We start from the raw sequence: 20,472 nt of genomic DNA, 5'->3' as shown, positions 1-20,472 counted from the left end.
CGATTATGCTACAAACACCAAGCCGACATTGACATGTGCAGTCAGACTCAATTTAGATTGCTTCAACACATCTTTTTGATAGCAATTCATAGGCTATTGTATAAACTATAAAGCTTGTTGTATCCTCATTCATTTCAATGGCAGAACAACCGCCACAGAACTTTCAGAATGTTCAAACAAACACATTTTATAGATTATGGTGCCATATTACTCTATCGTCGCTGTCTGATGAAAACCTCATCTCCATTTTTGCCCATTTCTTTGAAAGCTGTAACTCCCCTCAGTGTACTCTGATCATTTCATGACTCTAGGACTAAGAAAATGTATTAAAAATAGCCTCTGAAGTTTAATAACTGTATGTTCGTTAATGGGAAAACATGGCTATTTTTCCAACCTCCTGAAAAGTTTCTGTGTTGGAGAGGCTTTCATCAGACAGTGACAATATGCTCTATACTGCCCACTATAAGCCACTATAATATCGCCACACGTACAAACCACCCCAAAACAACTCACTCGTAGCTTATGACAACCCTATTACTACCATTACTACTGCAGTCACTACCATTACTGCTATTTCCCAGCCATAATACTTCAAGACTAGCAAGCACACATTTTCTTTTATAGGAAATGTCCTTTTCTAGTTTGTGTTCATACAGAGTTTTTATACAACATTTTCAGTATCATTAACTGACCACATTCAGGGGTTCAGGGCCTGACCACCACCTTTTGGGATATTACATTTCAGGCACCCTAGACTTTTAGGTGAAACATGTCAACATAAAGACAGTGGAATTCATCACATCACTGATCATGGTGTTGACATGTATGACATGATTAAATAGCAATATTGTGTGATTAAACATGGCGCACATCCCAAATTGCACACTATTCCATTAGTGCACTACTTTTGACTTTTGAACAGGGCCCATAGGGTCAAAAGTAGTGCTCTATGTAGGGAATAGGGTGCCATTTGGGACAAACCATTGACTCCTCATACCGTTTGCTAATCAGACCCCTCTATCCACTGTCACACAGTAATACGTCATAGAGGTGAATCACAAGACACAGCAAGGTTCAGACAAAGAACGTCACATACTCCAAACTTTTGTTTTCTAAAGGAAACATTCCTGAATCACAGTGAGCATGAATATAATGAAAAACGACGTATTTATAGTGAAATTGACCATTGTAGCGGTTGGATTGGGATTCTTGAAATTAAAAAGTCATTTACATTTTGAATCTTGGGTTTTTCTGTGTGTCAAATATTGTCGACTGTCCTCATCTACCTGGTGGAAGAGTTACAGTAGGTTTGTCCACAGACCGATGAAAGATCTATAACTTCACAAGCTGTCTAATAGACCAGACAGTTATCAGCTCTCACTCTGACTTCACCAAATGCTAATGAGATAAAACTCAGCTTGATCTTAACCCTTACAGCAGGGTTGGCAGAACTTGCCTATTCCCTATATAGTGCACTACTTAAACATAGTGTGTTTCTTAGGCAATAAGGTGCCACTCGGGACACACGCCTAGACCGTTGCCTGATTAACAGTAAAGAAGACAATCACAGATGGAAGTACCAATCATTTTTCAGCCATGTTTTGGATTGTATTGCCATGTAATGTATGAACACAATATGGTACAGTACTTATACAGATGATGACTACAACAACATATTCAGTGGACAGCAGGTGGACAGATTGTTATTACTGTACAGCTTCTGTGGGGAAACATCAAGTCTCTATGGAAATACCAAACCATATACTGTAAACCACCATTTAATATACTGTACACCAGGACATCTGTTTTAAAAACAAGACACAACATTGATGTGGAAATGTGAGAGAAAACAAAAGAAAAACCTAACAAGAACATATACATTTGAATGGAATCAGTTTCGTGACATCCAATTGCGATCTTGTCTCATCGCTGCAACTCCCCAACGGACTCGGGAGAGGCGAAGGATCGAGAGCCGTGTGTCCGCCGAACACAACCCAACCAAGCCGCACTGCTTCTTGACCCAATGCCCACTTAACCCGGAACCCAGCCGCACCAATGTGTCGGAGGAAACACTGTGCACCTGCGCCCGGCCCACCACAGGAGTCGCTAGTGCGAGATGAGACAGACATTCATGCCGGCCAAACCCGGACGATGCTAGGATAATTGTGCGCCGCCCTATGGGTCTCCTGGTCACGGCCGGTTGTGACACAGCCTGGGAACGAACCTGGGTCTGTAGTGACACCTCAAGCACTGCGATGCAGTGCCATTCGGGAGGCCCAAGTCTAGGTATTTTTCTGAACAAATGTTAACTCTATTTGATTATTGAGATATTGGATATGTTAAAGACAATACATGTGTAATTAAATGATATGCAGGATTAATCGGAGGAAGATTATTGTAAATGCAAAAGTTGTATTTCCTGTCCTCAAAATTATTGGTAGACAAAGGGGCAATCTGGGATTGGTACAAATTCATTTTTTGACTTTTAAATTCATGATATATAGCCATTGATTGTTGACTGCTTTTTGTTTTTACAAATCCAAGATTGCCCCTTTATCCCATAACTTCTGTCATCAATAGTATACCAGACTGTAGGCTTCTTTTTCCCTTTGCTCATTAATAACTATACCTCTAATCGTCACCAGGTACAAACAATGTAACTGGTCCAGATACATAGCCTATTCTTAATATCCTCTACAGTTTACTGACCTTTCAAATTATGACCTCTGGAATGCTTTACATAACGCTTTACAAAAGAGTGAAAACAATTTGAAAATAATGATTACATTTATGTGTAAACTATAATCTTAGAATAACTTCTCAAAGTATGATAAATTAAAAGTTACGCTACATAGCAACAACATAATGACGCTCTGTTGAGAATAATTATTAACACAACAAATCAACATAAAATAGACATTCTATAAACGAATGAGCAATGTATTGGCAAAACTAAATGTTAAGAACTGCGTTCTTTTCCCCTTAGTATGATCATCACTAGTCTCTACTTGTCCCATCTCTGGTTTGTATATACAGTTTTAGTTGGTTTCATATATCTGTTCATCCGTCTACTCATCCATCCATTCCTCTTGTTTCTTCCAACCCCAGTGTGTCTCTCCATCTGTGTCCCTATATAGACCTGACTGAGATCTGGGGCCAAATGTATCAAGCATCTCAGAGTAGGAGTGCTGATCTAGGATCAAGTCCTGCCTATCCATAGAATCTGATTCATAATTATCTAAAAGGCAAAACTGATCCTAGATCAGTACTAGTACTCTGAGATGCTTGATACATACAAGGCCAGGAGACTGGGAGCTGATCACTCTAGCTCTCCTCCAGCCAGGAGGGCTTGTCTGACCCTGGGGGCTTTAACTTGACGTTGAACTGTCTCAGTGTCTGTTCCAACTGCTGCTGGTTCCCAGCGAAGTAGGCTGAGATAGCATTATGGAAGAGCAGCAGCTGCTTGTGCATCACCTTCACCTACACACACAGAAAGAGAGAGAGAGTGTGATGTAGCATTATTGTAAACTAACTAACCAAATAACTAACTAACTAACCTACCTTGTTCTCTTCCAGGAACTTGAGTTTGATGGTGACGTCTGAGCGCAGCCGTTCGTACTTGTCTCTCTGCACCTGGTACTGCTGCTGGGACACCTCAATACGCACCATGGTGGCAGCATCACGAGGACCCAGACTCAACTCCTCCAGGTCGGCCCTGTACGCATCAAACTCCAGCCTGGGAGAGAGAGGGGAGGAGAGGCACCGTAAAGAAATAGGCTTGGGCGGTATCCAGCCATACCGTTAGTTCTTCTGCCATCCCGGGTTTATGGTATTACCAGCATAGTACACAGGGGGGAACTAAAAACACAACAAAACAAACAAAAAAACTAAAATCACACTGAGGCTGTTAGCTAAATGCTAATGAGCAAAAACAAACTAATTGCAGAGAGGCAAATCCCGCTCATAAAGTTATACAAGTATAGCTAGTTGCTACCGAATGTCATTTTCAGTGAGTGTGGACATTTACAAGTAAAGGTGAACGAGAGAAATTGTGCAAATGACTAAAGTTGTGATGCTGCTTTTCTGAAGGAAGAGCAGCATGTGTACATGGAGCAGAGGAGAGAAGAACGGAGGGGGAAACGCTAGTAGGAAGCACAGGGATCAAACGGCAGCTGTACAGACAACCCATCCAGAGCTCTTTGACTTCTCAAACACGGCAGAAAGCCGTTATACGATGACTGATGGCAAACATTTAATAGTGAATTGCATACAAGTGTAACTTCATCACCTCATGTGCACCGCACAACAGAGACTCTCCGATAGATAAAGAACGCTATCAACTCACCAGCTCCTGCTGTCTCCCGTTGTGCTATTTATAAACAGACACGTGACTGGCTTAACTGTTCTGGGGAACTGCAGTAAGCTTCATAATGTCAAATCATTTGACAGGTGAAATGAAGAACACAATCTGCTTTATCTCCTAACATATTGCACAAGTTGACTGCAGGTATTAACTTAAAAAGTAGCTAGAAATATTCAAATTTCTTAAAATAAATAGTTTTGACTATTAAAAAACCACCCTGTGGCTTTTAGAAAAAAATACCTCAGTATACGGTATACCACCCAATCCTATAAAACACCCACATAACACCCTGTAACAATGTATAACCCTCAAACCCAGGTTCAACTCCTCCAGGTATGCATGGTACACATCACACTCCAGCCTGACACACAGAACTATGATGTCATGTCAAACACACTCTATATAATGTCTCTGGCAATCATAGATATAGGGCCACATTTTCATGGTGTAAAGGAGCACAGATCTCTGTAAAAAAAGACTGTAAACCTCATAATTTGTCAGTATGATCATTTGAAACTGTTATAAGGAGGAAACTACTACAGAATCTCCAGGCCCTGCAACCTTTTTTCTCCCCAATTTCGTGGTATCCAATTGGTAGTGATAGTCTTGTCTCATCGCTGCAACTCCTGCACGGACTCGGTAGAGGCGAAGGACGAGAGCCGTGCGTCCTCCGAAACACAACCCAACCAAGCCGCACTGCTTCTTGACACAATGCCCACTTGACCCGGAAGCCAGTCGCACCAATGTGTCGGAGGAAACACAGTGCCTTACGCCCGGCCCGCCACAGGAGTCGCTAGCGTGCGATGGGACAAGGATATCTCCGCCGGCCAAACCCTCCCCTAACCCGGGTGACGCTGGGCCAATCGTGCACCGCCCCATGGGTCTCCCGGTCGTGGCCGGTTGCGACAGAGCCTGGACTCGAACTCAGATTCTCTAGTGGCACAGCTAGGACTGTGATGCAGTGCCTTAGACCACGGCGCCACTCGGGAGGCCGCCCGCATCTTTTTAACCTTCCCCATCTTCGTTGTTACCTTGCTGCCTCGTACAGTTTGATGGTCAAAAGTGTGTCCTCCATTGTCTTGTTGACCAGTGTATTGATGCTGGACACAAAAAAGTTGATGGCTCCAAGAAGAGCCTCCCCATTCCTACACAACAACTTCTGGGTCTCCGCGTTGTAGCCAAACTCATCCTGTGGACAAAAACACTTGCGTTTACATCCTCAATAAATATCTCGTATAGAGAAACAGTCAGTAAGGTAGCCTGGATTCCAAAGTGAAACTGACAGGCTTTGTTTCCAACCAAAAATTACAGCCTGGATTTTCAGGCTACATTTCTGGAGGCCAATTTCACACAGTGTGCCATCTGCAGCTGATTTCTGGCTGGGCTGAGGTCTACGGGTTTAAGGTCAGGGGTCAGGAGTTATAGGTCTTTCTTACCCGTAGTTCAGGTGATTTCTGGCTGAGGTCCGCAAAGGTGTCCCCCAGGGCCTGCTGGGTCTGGACCAGGTTGTAGAAGTGGCTGGTCAGGGCGCTGGTCAGTCTCAGGACAGACTCGTACTTCCTCTTGGTGTCCCTGAGCACATCTATCTGGGCTTCCAGCTCCAGGTCCACCGTCCGAGAACCACGGCCGAACCGCTCAGAGAACATCTGCTTGGTACACTGGTGTAAAGATGGAGAGGAAGAGATGTGATTAGAATAAAAGAGAGAACAGGAGATGAGAACATCTGCTTGGTACACTGGTGTAAAGATGGAGAAGAAGAAATGTGATTAGGATAAAGGAGAGAACAGGAGATGAGAACATCTGCTTGGCACACTGGGATAAAGATGACATGGAGAGATGTGATCAGAATAGAACTCAATAGAAGAGTTACTTGCTTTCCAAGGAGGAAATTATTCCCAGTCTTGTATGAAGACAACTGATCATACCAGTGCTGTCGCAATCACACCATAGAACACATGATTCAATGAAGGATGGCTTCAACACATTTTCCCCAGGAGAAAGGTTCTGTTCTGTACCTTGTAGGTGTTGATGCCCCACTTCTTAACGCTGTCTAGTTTCTCCACAGCCACACCACGGTTAGCCTCCTCCACTGACAGGTTGCTGTTACTGTGGTGCATCCCCGACCCTGACACAAAGGATAATAAATAACCTGCTCACTCTCAGAGGATTCCTTAAAGTGGTTAGATGCTGAGACCTAGTTGATAAAGTCTATAGTAAATAAGATGGACCTTTCATCTAATTTCTTATGAACGCTGTCACAAAACCAGCTTCAGTCAGTAGCGCTGCGATACACAGAAAGGCAGATCAGTGTTTCCTTGGGCACTCTCCTCATCACTACTCCTCAAAGCAAAGACCTGAAATATTCATTTCATGTGCTCAGTATGTCTTCGAGAAAAATAGTATGACAGTGATTGAGTGATCGGTTGAGAGTGAATGAAATGAATGAATGAACAAGGTGAAGTGGAGTAAAGGAGGGTGGTGCTGTATGGGTCCAGTGTAGGGCTGGAAAGTTCCAGTAGCATTCTCAGGTAAAATGTCCACGTTTTCCAGAAACCCTGGTTGCAGAATTCAAAATGTAGTGCTTATAGTAATTCTGGAATTACCTTCCAATTCTGGAAATCTTCCAACCAGGATTTCTAGAAAACCTGGGAATTTTGGTGAACCTGGAATTTTGCAACCCTACTCCTCTGGTACCTGTGAATGGCTGGTCGGTCTGGTTCTGGTTGGCTATCCTGCTGGCTGCTGACTGGCTGGGGACCAGACCTACACCCTGTGCCCTGGACTTCATTCGCAGGTCTGGAATGGACATGGTGAGAGGAGATGTGATATATGAGATGGAGAGAATAGATGAAGGTTGGTGAAGGTGTTAGAGAGGATGTGATAGTGGGTCACACAGGTTTTCCATGTCAAAAAAACAACAGAATAAAAAAGCAGATGGAGAAAAATATGAAATATGAACATGTTGAGAACATAAGTAGTAGTAAAGTATGAAATTATGCACATGTCATGATTTAATGAACCTCAATATTTCATTCGTTAACCACTTCATGTTACATTTGCATACATAGGATGCATCCAAAATGGCACCCTATTCCCTATGGGGGAGCCATAGGGCTCTGGTCAAAAGTAGTGCCCTATCCATTTGGGATGCAGTTGTCATCATTAGAAACATTCACGCAAACATAACACGGTAAATCAAACCGCTCTGCAATGAAGTCAATCAGGTTAGTAAACATATCCAGTTTTTTAGTTAACATCCACCGACATGCATTCAGTATGCTATAGTCTGGGGTTAAACAGCAACCCAGGCTACAGGCAGGGCTCATTCTCCCACAGAATGAAAGAGTAACTAATGAAAACAAGCTTGAAAGTGTAAACAGGCAGACTCAGCAATATGAGGTAGATGCAGAGAGTAAACAGCACAGAGGGTCACTTTCCACAACAACTAAGAGTGTTGAAGCTCGAGGCTCAACTTCTCCGCTGTCTTGGTGCCGTGGCCTCCACGCTGTGAGCAGCATGAAACGAACCTGTACACATGCACAGATACTTTGTGTGACTTCACAAAAAAACAATTGAGCTCAGTGTAAAGCCACCTGTGGGCTGAGGTTTGGCTCCAGGGACAAGGGCACAGTTAGGGGCAGGGGGACGTCTCCTGTCCACATACTGAGGGTTGAAGTGGATAGCGGGGCCTGGAGGACAGGGTTGGTTAAGATAGTCAGTAACGGCGGAGCTAGCATGTTGGAGTGAACGGCTGTGCGTGAGAGGCTCCTGCAACTTTTTTGCGAAATAATCTAATTTAACCTACTTTATGGCACTTTTTACAACAAACGTTTACTTCTAATACAAAATTGTAACTTTTTATATGAAAATGCCGAGTAATAAGCGACCAAAGGACAATAAATCCACAGCGGAGGCCTACTCCCCACTAAACAACGAGACAGACATGGCGGGAGGCACATGCAACAACGTGACACTTACAGAACTTACCCGGGCTTTGGGGGAGCTACGTGTTGCTATAGCTGAGGATCTTAAGGCCACTATTGCTGAGCTGGACACCAAAATCGAGAGCGTCATTCGAACGGTCGCTTCGCATGGCCAGAGTATTGTGGACCTTGAGAAAGCTTCTGAATTCAACGCTGGTAGGATCGACGAGTTAGAGAAGCGATGTTCGTCCTTGCAGGATACTGTGCAGAGGCTTTCTGTGAAAGTGGTGGACCTGGAGGGCCGATCCAGACGTAATAACCTTCGCGTTGTTGGTCTGGCAGAGGGGATAGAGGCGGGCTCTCGCCCTACTGACTTCTTCGCCAAGCTATTAAAGGATGCAATGGGATCGGATGTTTTGGATTCGGATCCCCAGCTGGACCGCGCACATCGCTCCCTTGTCCCAGTGCCTGGACCGGGCCAACGTCCTCGCCCAGTAATAATCTGTTGTCACAGTTTCAAGACCAAGGATCTTATCCTGCGTGAAGCTCGAATGAGGGGCAACCTGTCACATAAAGGGCATCCATTCCGTGTCTATGAGGATTATGCGCCCGATGTGGCAAAGCATCGCGCCGACTACAGAGATGTCATGACCAAACTCTACAAACTCCATCTTCGCCCAGCCTTACTCTTCCCTGCAAGACTAAGAATTACCCCGCCTTCCGGTGAGAAGATTTGGCTCTCCTCGGTTTTGGACGCAGAGAAGTTTATCCGGGGATATACACCAATCCCCCGTACAGGTTAGAGTGCCTTGTTATTGCGTGTTAGGATCTGCTCATGGACTCGAATCCATACTATACCATATTGGGTGAAAACGTATTAAACGGGCTCAACAAGGGCTACAGAGCATGTAAGACGCTGAGCAGACCAATGGATGGCGGTCAGAGCTCTCATTTAACGTTACATTCACTTTCATCCCGGCTGTGCTCAGCGATGCATATTTTTTACTTCCAGGTTTGATCACTGACACCTTCGGACGGACATACTTATATTCCCCCACTTTTGTTTTGTTTCGTTAGTTGTTTTACAATCCTTACATCACTCTTACTACCATACCATTTATATATTGCTTGCAGGGGACTGGGGGTGATGGTTGGGAGGGGGCAGACGCCTGGTTAGCAAGTTGATGTTTTGTGCCGTTCTGCCTTTGTCTGGCCGTGGGCCTCTCTCCCGACTAGAGTCCCACCAGCCCTCTGTAATGCTTATGTATGTGTAGGTGTGCGTAAATATAATTACTATTTGTACTTTATTACTATTTTCTCTTAGCATTTTAGTATTATGTATGTGTATATTTTAAATCAGTGTAGATTGTTATTCTGGGGTATGAATGTTTGTATGTGTGCATATGGATGTATATACATATTCTTTAAATATATATTTTTATATATTATTTTTTTGTGTGGGTATGTATACATACATGTATATGTATGGATGTGTGTGTGTGTGTATGTATATATATGTATATATAGGTATGTTTATGTGTGTGTATGTATGTATATATATGTGTGTGTGTGTGTGTGTATATGTGTGTATGTATGTGTGTATGTGTGTGTGTATGTATGTATGTATGTATGTATGTATGTATATGTATGTAATGTGTATGTATATATATATATGTATATGTATATATATATATATATATATAAGGTATATATTTTTACTTATTAAACTTTTTTTTTTTATGGGGGGAACGTTTAATTTAACAAATCCTTGTTCCGATCTCCTGACCCACAGTATGTAAAGGTACGGCTGACTAGGTCGGTTGTGGATGGTTTATTTTTTGACCGGCAGTGCTTAGCAATATTATCTTGAGGCTATGTCTTGCTTATCTCTGGGATTGACCCAGGATGACGCTTAAATGCGCAATATGTTTAAGTTGCAACTTATTCGGTTTAGGTTTATTAGATGCTAACTGAACACTTAACTCGGGAGCCTCCTCAGTTCATATGTTAGTAGAAGTTCTAGGATAGTGAGAGGTGAACGTATAGTTGGGATTTTATTTTTGTTTTACCTCTTGTTCAAGGTCGCGCCGTGCTTTTTGGCATCGGCCAGACAATGTGTTTATTATTTTTATTTTTCCTTTTTTTCTCTCCTGTTTGTACATGCCTGTTAAATGTGGGTTGATGGGGGGTGTAAGTGTTGGGGAAATTAGGGGAACAGGGTGGGAAGTAAAGGTGCTTGCAGGGGGGGAGGGGTGGGTTGGATACTGCTCGGGTGTAGGTGCTACATATGCTGATCGTGATGGTTTGGTGCGCTTTCTTACCTTTTTATCAAGTTACATGGTATGCAGGCCACCATAGGAACTACAAACGAGAGGAGGGCGGGGCTTACATTCACTTCCTGGAATGTCAAGGGTTTAAACGAACCAACTAAGAGGGGCAAGATCCTAGGCCACTTGAAAGCACTCTCGTCTGATATTATATTTTTGCAAGAAACCCATCTGAAGAATACCTCTCATAGCAGACTTAAGTGTAGGTGGGTGGGGCAAGTGTATCACTCTAACTTCTCTGCCAAAACGAGAGGCACAGCGATTCTGGTACGGAAAGGAATTCCCTTTCTACATAAAACCACTATTGCGGATAAAGAGGGTCGGTATGTGATCGCAATAGGAGAAATCCACTCTACCTCAGTAACTCTACTAAATATCTATGGGCCAAACATTGACAACCCCTCTTTTTTCAAAAGAGTCCTTGCCCTGATTCCAGATATCTCCCATACTAACCTGGTCATTGGGGGACCTTAACTGTGTGCTAGACCAATATTTGGATAGATCCTCTACCCGGCGAACCCCTACCTCCTATTCAAGCGAATTCTTGAACACCTACATAAAAAATTCAAACTTATTTGATATATGGAGGATCGCTAACCCTATGGGTAGGGAATACTCCTTTTACTCTCATGTTCACAAGGTTTACACTCAAATTGACTACTTTTTGTTGGATGCTAGACTACTCCCCTATACCTGTAATGTGAGGTATCATGATATTATAATCTCGGACCACAGTCCATTCACCTTCTCCCTGAGATTGGGTGACATTGTACCAAACGAGACGGTCTGGAGGTTGAATCCTCAGCTCCTCACAGAACCAACATTCTGTGAATATCTTAAAGACCAAATTAAATTTTTCTTTGATACCAACGACAACACAGAGACCTCCCCAGCATTATTGTGGGAAACACTGAAGGCTTATCTGAGAGGCTGTATCATCTCCTTTCAGGCTGCCAGGAGTAGGCAAAACAGAGGAAAACTGGAAGAACTAGAGGGACAAATTCACTTACTGGATAGGGAGAATGCTAGCCACCCATCTATGGAGAAACATAAAAAAATTACCTCTTTAAAATTTGAATATAATCAGATTCTCTCAGCTAAAATTGCTAAATCTTTTCTCTATGCCAAGCAAAAATATTTTGAGTTTGGTGACAAACCACACAAATTACTCGCCAGACAACTTCGAAAAAATGTGAGTGACCGAATGATTCACAGGGTTAAATCTGCATCTGGGGAATTACTCTCTTCCCCAAAGACATCAATGACAGATTCCGGCAGTTTTATGAGACTCTATATACATCTAAAGCGGATCCTAACCCCTTAATTATGCAAACATTTTTGGAGGACTGTAATCTTCCTGCCCTGAACCAGGAAGATTCTAACTTCCTGAATAAGGAAATATCTCTTGATGAAATCCGAGAAACAATTAAATCTCTAAAGAGTGGCAAGACCCGGGCCCAGATGGATACCCTGGTGAATTCTATAAAACATTCAGCAACATGCTCTCCCCTATCTGCACAAAATGTTGATTCAGGCCAATGAGGATGGAGCTCTCCCTTCTACTTTGGACGAAGCGTTCATTACAGTTATACATAAGAAGGGTAAAGATCCAGAAGAGGTAGGGTCATACAGACCAATATCTCTCCTTAATACAGACCAAAAGATTTTAGCAAAAACTCTGGCTAACAGGCTTAGCACTTTAATTGGCAAATTGGTCCATTCGGATCAGACCGGCTTTATCCCTAACAGAAACTCATTCTTCAATCTCAGGCGCCTCTTCAATATTATGTATTCTCAGAGGTTACCCAACGTGGACCTTGTCGTCATATCTCTTGACGCCGAAAAGGCCTTTGACCAAGTTGAGTGGCCCTATCTATTCAAGGTCCTACAGAAATTTAATATTGGAGATAGGTTCATAAATTGGATCCAGCTTTTATATAGGACCCCCTGTGCCAGAATACTCACTAACCAATCATTGTCGCCCCGATTTAACCTCAACAGGGGGACAAGGCAGGGTTGTGCGCTGTCGCCTATGCTCTTCGCCCTAATTATTGAACCGCTCGCTCAGACGATTAGATCTCATGCAGCAATACACGGCTATAATACTAAAGATACTCTAAATAAGATCTCCCTATACGCAGATGACATCCTCCTCTATGTAGCAGAACCCCAGGCTAGTATCCCAGCTATTCTTGATGTGATCAATTTGTTTGGTACCTTCTCGGGATACAGAATAAATTGGAACAAGAGTGAATTAATGCCCATACGGTCGCAAAATACCTCCTGGCTAGAACATCTCCCATTTAAGTTATCTTCAGAAAAATTTACCTACCTAGGAATTGTAGTTACCAAACAATACTCCTTACTATTTAAAGAGAATTTCCCCTCTCTGATACAAAAACTCAAAGCAAACATACTATTTTGGAGAACTCTCCCAATTTCTCTGCTCGGAAGAATTAATGCCATTAAAATGGTCTTCCTCCCACAACTGCTCTACCTATATCAGAACATCCCAGTATTCATACCTAAATCCTTTCATAAACAACTGGACTCAATTATCAATCCTTTCATCTGGGATTATAAAACACAAAGGATAGGTAAAAAACACCTCTGTAAATCCAAGATGGAAGGAGGATTGTCTCTCCCAAATTTTATATTTTATTACTGGGCCGCTAACCTCCGCATTGTTACGTTTCTGTTGGATGACGTACTCCCGGCACCCAGCTGGCTTAGTATGGAGCGTGAGGAGTGTCACCCCTTCTCTATTGGCGCTGTGATTTTTTCGCCTGTCAATCTGGAGATGTCACTTTATTGTAACAATCCTATAATACATAGCACAGTCCGAATCTGGAAGCAAATTAAAGTCCACTTTGAGCTCAGACCAATGTCATTCATGCTCCCTGTCGCCAGGAATCCCTCCTTTGCCCCTTCTAACCTTGATAACACCTTTGAGCGATGGGGAGAGTTGGGGATAAGTACCATAGGGGATTTATACATAGAAGGGACCTTTGCTTCCTTTGAGCTGGTGAGGGAAACTTATAATCTTCCCAGAAGTAATTTTTTCAGATACCTACAAATTAGAGACTACGTTAGAAAACACCTCCCAACATTTGGGGATGCCAAACCTTCCATGTTTTTATTTATTTATTTTATTTATTTCACCTTTATTTAACCAGGTAAGCAAGTTGAGAACAAGTTCTCATTTACAATTGCGACCTGGCCAAGATAAAGCAAAGCAGTTTGACACATACAACGACACAGAGTTACACATGGAGTAAAACAAACATACAGTCAATAATACAGTTAAAAAAAAAAAAAAAAAAAAAAAACAAGTCTATATACAATGTGAGCAAATTAGGTGAGAAGGGAGGTAAAGGCAAAAAAGGCCATGGTGGCAAAGTAAATACAATATAGCAAGTAAAACACTGGAATGGTAGTTTTGCAATGGAAGAATGTGCAAAGTAGAAATAAAAATAATGGGGTGCAAAGGAGCAAAATAAATAAATGAATTAAATACAGTTGGGAAAGAGGTAGTTGTTTGGGCTAAATTATAGGTGGGCTATGTACAGGTGCAGTAATCTGTAAGATGCTCTGACAGTTGGTGCTTAAAGCTAGTGAGGGAGATAAGTGTTTCCAATTTAAGATATTTTTGTAGTTCGTTCCAGTCATTGGCAGCAGAGAACTGGAAGGAGAGGCGGCCAAAGAAAGAATTGGTTTTGGGGGTGACTAGAGAGATATACCTGCTGGAGCGTGTGCTACAGGTGGGAGATGCTATGGTGACCAGCGAGCTGAGATAAGGGGGGACTTTACCTAGCAGGGTCTTGTAGATGACATGGAGCCAGTGGGTTTGGCGACGAGTATGAAGCGAGGGCCAGCCAACGAGAGCGTACAGGTCGCAATGGTGGGTAGTATATGGGGCTTTGGTGACAAAACGGATAGCACTGTGATAGACTGCATCCAATTTGTTGAGTAGGGTATTGGAGGCTATTTTGTAAATGACATCGCCAAAGTCGAGGATTGGTAGGATGGTCAATTTTACAAGGGTATGTTTGGCAGCATGAGTGAAGGATGCTTTGTTGCGAAATAGGAAGCCAATTCTAGATTTAACTTTGGATTGGAGATGTTTGATATGGGTCTGGAAGGAGAGTTTACAGTCTAACCAGACACCTAAGTATTTGTAGTTGTCCACGTATTCTAAGTCAGAGCCGTCCAGAGTAGTGATGTTGGACAGGCGGGTAGGTGCAGGTAGCGATCGGTTGAAGAGCATGCATTTAGTTTTACTTGTATTTAAGAGCAATTGGAGGCCACGGAAGGAGAGTTGTATGGCATTGAAGCTTGCCTGGAGGGTTGTTAACACAGTGTCCAAAGAAGGGCCGGAAGTATACAGAATGGTGTCGTCTGCGTAGAGGTGGATCAGAGACTCACCAGCAGCAAGAGCGACCTCATTGATGTATACAGAGAAGAGAGTCGGTCCAAGAATTGAACCCTGTGGCACCCCCATAGAGACTGCCAGAGGTCCGGACAGCAGACCCTCCGATTTGACACACTGAACTCTATCAGAGAGGTAGTTGGTGAACCAGGCGAGGCAATCATTTGAGAAACCAAGGCTGTCGAGTCTGCCGATGAGGATGTGGTGGTTGACAGAGTCGAAAGCCTTGGCCAGATCAATGAATACGGCTGCACAGTAATGTTTCTTATCGATGGCGGTTAAGATATCGTTTAGGACCTTGAGCGTGGCTGAGGTGCACCCATGACCAGCTCTGAAACCAGATTGCATAGCAGAGAAGGTATGGTGAGATTCGAAATGGTCGGTAATCTGTTTGTTGACTTGGCTTTCGAAGACCTTAGAAAGGCATGGTAGGATAGATATAGGTCTGTAGCAGTTTGGGTCAAGAGTGTCCCCCCCTTTGAAGAGGGGGATGACCGCAGCTGCTTTCCAATCTTTGGGAATCTCAGATAACACGAAAGAGAGGTTGAACAGGCTAGTAATAGGGGTGGCAACAATTTCGGCAGATAATTTTAGAAAGAAAGGGTTTGACGGATGCATAAAAATATGCCCCACCTCAGATAAACTGATATCGCGTCTATATGATGCTTTTCAATCTGTTAGCACACCTTCTACTGATGCCATCAAGGCAAAATGGGAGGAAGAACTAGGGACTGACATCTCAGTGGCAGACTGGGAAGAGAGCTTGGAGTATATCCACACATGCTCCATTAATTCCAGACATCGTCTCATACAATTCAAGGTATTACACAGATTACACTATTCCAAAACTAAACTGCATAGGATATTTCCTGACACATCCCCTACATGTGATAAATGTCAGGCTACGCAGGGTACACTACTCCACTGCTTTGCCCTATGCTCTAGCTTGCATGGTTATTGGTGTGGAATTTTTAGGATCCTCTCTGAAGTTTTGGAGACTTCAATAGATCCAGACCCGCTTCTGATAATCCTGGGAGTATCTGAGTCCCTAAACGGATGAACCAACCCCCAAAAACAACTAATCTCGTATGGTCTCATCTCGGCAAAAAAACTAATCTTGTTGTTTTGGAAAAGGAGGGAAGCGCCCTCTACCAAATTATGGCTCAGTGAATTGGCAAACACTGTACACTTAGAAAGAATTAGATATATTCTGAACAATAAATTATCAACTTTTGATCAAATCTGGCAGCCTTTCCTCTCCTACTTGGACGAGTCGGTGCTGTGAATTTGTACTTATTAACGCACTCTCAATTGTAATATTTTAATCTACCTTTGGGCAGCGTGTGCTGGCCCTACCACCCGAGCAGTTGGGAGGGGGGGGGGGAATAGGGGATGGGGGGTGGGGGGGTAGGGGGGACATCTTCCCTCTTTCTTTCTACGTGTCCTTGTTTTGTATGTCGTGTTTTGTATCATTTGTTCTGCACCCAGAACTCTGGGTCTTGTTGTTCCTGTATGCTCTTTTATGTTTAGATAAGAATTGTATACTTGTCATGTATACCTATACACCATTCTTGTGTGTGTTTAATAAAAATATTTGAAACAGAAGATAGTCAGTAACAGAGAGTAGGAAGTAGATCTTATAATCAAAATAGCCAATACAGTAGAGAGACTGTTTGCTACTCATAGACTCCTGAAAGATCAGAAAGAAGGTTAGGTCAAAATAGAGTCACTGATGCAGAACAGCATGCAGGCAACCTCCTAAAATAAACAAAAAACGGAATTGAATTCCATCAGGACAAACCACATTGGGGCAGTTGAAAATGTAGTCTTCACCATTCTTAATGCTAACAAACCAAGCAAGCAGTACAGACATTGCTTAAGGGACTAGTATATTCATTGATTTAATAAGGCCTAAGTGGACATAATTAAGTGGACATTCCAGTAATGCAAAGCAATGAGAGCAGTACGGAGCGAGAGAGAGCTGTCTGTACCTTTAATGGAGCTAGTGAGAGCAGTAGAGCTGTGTGTACCTTTAATGGAGCTAGTGAGAGCAGTAGAGCTGTGTGTACCTTTGATGGAGGAGGTGGGTATGATGCCCCCTGCAGGTCCTCCGTAGCCTCCAGACACGATGCTGGTCTCATTCAGGTTGGGACCAGACACCATCACCTGCTGCAGGTCCTAAGGTGAAGCCACAACACATCAATGGAATAGATATAGCCTAACTCTAATCAGTCCCTCACAGATTTTGCAGAGATTTATGATATTTGCGGCCAAAAACACTTGATTATTCTGCGCCAAAAAACAAATGCGAATCCTGGAGGGACTGACTAATGCGTAACGCACCTGTAGAGTATATTGTCAATCTGACGAAGACCTTCCATATAGGCCTAATCTTTGTTGTACACAGACACTCACACACATGAAAATGGTTCAGTAGATTAGGTGAAAAACAATTAGGAGAAAACCTATTGATGAAGGTTTATTGTGGTTAGTCTGAAAGTCGTCCATGTTAACACGTACACTACATCTAAATCTACAGATCTCCAACCACGACGTGACACACACTCTCTCATCCCTTCTACTGCATATCCCTACCTTCTCATCTAAGGTCCACTGAATCTTTGCAGCCTGCACAGAAGTGAGACATAATACAGTACAATAAAATACACAAACAAATAGTTGATGTAATGAGAGGTCACCACACACAGTATACATATAAATACTGTACATAGTAACTGTATCCCAAATGGCACCGTATTCCCATGGGACACAGACCATATGACCCACCTGCTCCAAACTGTCATCCTCGGCCAGGGTCTCTCCATTGCTGTTGATAGGAATCTCCATGGTAGCCGCCTTGCCCATAAAACTGTCTGCCATGGTGGTCGTCTGCAGGAGAGAGAGCATTGGGAGAGAGACAAAGAGATGGGAGATGGAGAGATGGAGAAAGAGAGGTGATGAAGAGAGAGAGAGCATGATCATTACACACTGAGCTTTTCACATTAATGATAGGAATGTAAATATGAGTAAAATCTGCCTAATTCAGGATAATATCCAGCCTAGCCAGCTGTGATATGTAAATATGCAGTGTCCATATTCCTTAGCCAGCTGTGATATGTAAATATGCAGTGTCCATATTCCTTAGCCAGCTGTGATATGTAAATATGCTGTGTCCATATTCCTTAGCCAGCTGGCTGATCTGTCCACTGGTACAGTTACAGTGCTGAAAGCAACGATAACCTGCTCTCACAACAAACAATCACATTTCACAACACATTATAGCAGCCATAGCTAGCTATTCGTGATCATCATTCGTATTGTATCTAGTTAGCTTGTTAGTCCCAGCAATACAACACATAGCTAGCTAGCTCCAACCTTGCGTCCCTAGCCAGCTGGCTAAACTGGTGGTGCTGCTGAAAATTATGATGATCACAGTTAGCTAGCTAACGTTACCTGCTGTGTAGGTGCAGTAGTCAAATCTCCCAAAATGTCAAATATAGCTGCTTATTCCACACGGTATTTCATCAAATATTACTATTATGAACGGAATGACACCGTTGCAATGTTTATTTTTCGTATGTTGATGAACGCATGACTGTGGTCGTTATCCCATTAGCATCCCCCGGTAGAACCGGACACAGTATGCAGATAAAATCCCTGAAGCCCAGTCCCTCCCTCCTTCCTCTGGCGCTACACGTAACGTTACGTCAAGTCGCCACGTCGAACAGCTGACGACATCAACTCCCTTCTACCCTCAACCATTTAGTGATTTGGATTGTTTGGTTTGTGTGGAAAAACAAACATCACCACCTTAAAAATGAAGTTCTCTCTGCAACTAGGGCAGAAGGAGGTTTTGAGTTATTGGATTTTGTGGATATGAATAATAGTTTTACGATTAAATGGTTGAACTCCAGCATCTTTATGGTTCTCAGCAGGGTTGGGGAGTAATCCGTTACATGTAAAGGATTACAAAAACTGTAACTGTAATCTGTTACATTACCAGCTACAATATTGTAATCAGATAACAGATGAGGGTTGTTTTTTAATTCAGAAAGGATGTTTGCGAAAACAAAATGTTTGACACGTCTCTGTTTTCTCAATGACATTCAAATCAGCATTGAAAACATTCGCTATTTTAAATTTGTTCAACGTGAGCGAGTCTGACCATAAATCAGAGACAAATATGATGACACACCAAATGTGTTTGATGGATCGAGGAAAAAGAGCAGGAATACGCTTTTGTAGGCTACAGTCCAAGCTATGTATTCCAATGGTGCGACTGAATTTGAATAAAGCTTGGAGGTAAGGATGACAGCAGTATCTACGTCGATGCGGATATCGCTTATTATTGATATCTACATAGCGCATTGATGTGAATCACACTGCTGCTCTCTCATTTAGCTATTTGCGCCTTACGGATTGTGGTTGTTGTGGATGGCTGTTCACCAATCTAAATGTGTATTTGAACCCAATAATGGTTGAATTCAAGAAGTTTAAGCTGCCTATCAATTGTTGTTTTTCAAACCAGTGGACAGCCAGTGAAAAATGAGCTCTTGCAACAGCTGCATAGTGCGGGTCCCAGCCTATGAAATAAAAGGGAGGCTTTTATTGCTCAATCTAATTCATGCTGATTATTTTTTTTAATCCATAGGCCTAATTGACACATGCTCAAACTCACACACTTTGGATAGACTTAAAGGGGCAATCTGTAGTTGCTACAGTACACCCATTTTTGGACTTATAAATGATATATCTACAGTACCAGTCAAAAGTTTGGACACACCTACTCATCCAAGGGTTTTTCTTATTTTTACTATTTTCTACATTGTAGAATATTAGCGAAGACATCACAACTATGAAATAACACATATGGAATCATGTAGTAGCCAAAAAAGTGTTAAACAAATATAAATATATTTTTGATTATTCAAAGTACCGGGTTTGGCGGGGGTAAGCCATCATTGTAAATAATAATTTGTTCTTAACTGACTTGTCTAGTTAAATAAATGTTAAATAATACAAAAAAATATATATATATATATATAAACACCCTTTGCCTTGATGGCAGCTTTGCCCACTCTTGGCATTCTCTCAACCAGCTTCACGAGAAATGCTTTTCCAACAGTCTTGAAGGAGTTCCCACATATGCTGAGCACTTGTTGGCTGCTTCCTTCACTCTGTGGTCCAACTCATCCCAAACCATCTCAATTTGGTTGAGGTTGGGTGATTGTGGAGGCCAGGTCATATGATGCAGCACTCCATCACTCTCCTTGGTCAAATAGCCCTTACACAGCCTGGAGGTGTGTTGGGTCAATGTCCTGCTGAAAAACAAATGATAGTTCCACAAACCAGATGGAATGGCTTATCGCTGCAGAATGCTGTGGTAGCCATGCTGGTTAAGTGTGCCTTGAGCTTTAAATAAATCACCAA

At 42.6% G+C, this 20,472-nt stretch overlaps 1 protein-coding gene across 3 annotated transcripts; it reads right to left on the bottom strand.

The window, feature by feature from the left end:
* Nucleotides 1–1,583: 1,583 nt before the first annotated feature.
* Nucleotides 1,584–18,705, bottom strand: LOC115119979 (arfaptin-2-like). 3 transcript variants are annotated; one of them, XM_029648872.2, is made up of 10 exons: nucleotides 18,496–18,704; nucleotides 17,830–17,931; nucleotides 17,638–17,670; nucleotides 17,112–17,220; nucleotides 7,058–7,159; nucleotides 6,379–6,488; nucleotides 5,800–6,021; nucleotides 5,395–5,552; nucleotides 3,562–3,736; nucleotides 1,584–3,480 (listed from the first exon to the last, which is right to left on the bottom strand). In XM_029648872.2, the coding sequence occupies exons 2-10, from the start codon at nucleotides 17,920–17,922 to the stop codon at nucleotides 3,325–3,327; spliced, it is 1,158 nt and encodes a 385-aa protein (XP_029504732.1). In that variant the 5' UTR covers nucleotides 17,923–17,931; nucleotides 18,496–18,704; the 3' UTR covers nucleotides 1,584–3,324. The 3 variants fall into 3 exon arrangements, with proteins under 3 accessions (XP_029504732.1, XP_029504736.1, XP_029504733.1); XM_029648876.2 differs by lacking the exon at nucleotides 7,058–7,159 and having other exon boundaries at nucleotides 18,496–18,705; XM_029648873.2 differs by lacking the exon at nucleotides 17,638–17,670.
* Nucleotides 18,706–20,472: the final 1,767 nt, after the last annotated feature.

The sequence above is a fragment of the Oncorhynchus nerka genome, linkage group LG11 (genome assembly GCF_034236695.1).
Source record: "Oncorhynchus nerka isolate Pitt River linkage group LG11, Oner_Uvic_2.0, whole genome shotgun sequence".
NCBI classification, from domain to species: Eukaryota; Metazoa; Chordata; class Actinopteri; order Salmoniformes; family Salmonidae; genus Oncorhynchus; species Oncorhynchus nerka.
Note: the sequence above shows the minus strand (reverse complement) of the source record. Positions and strands in the feature narration are given on the sequence as shown.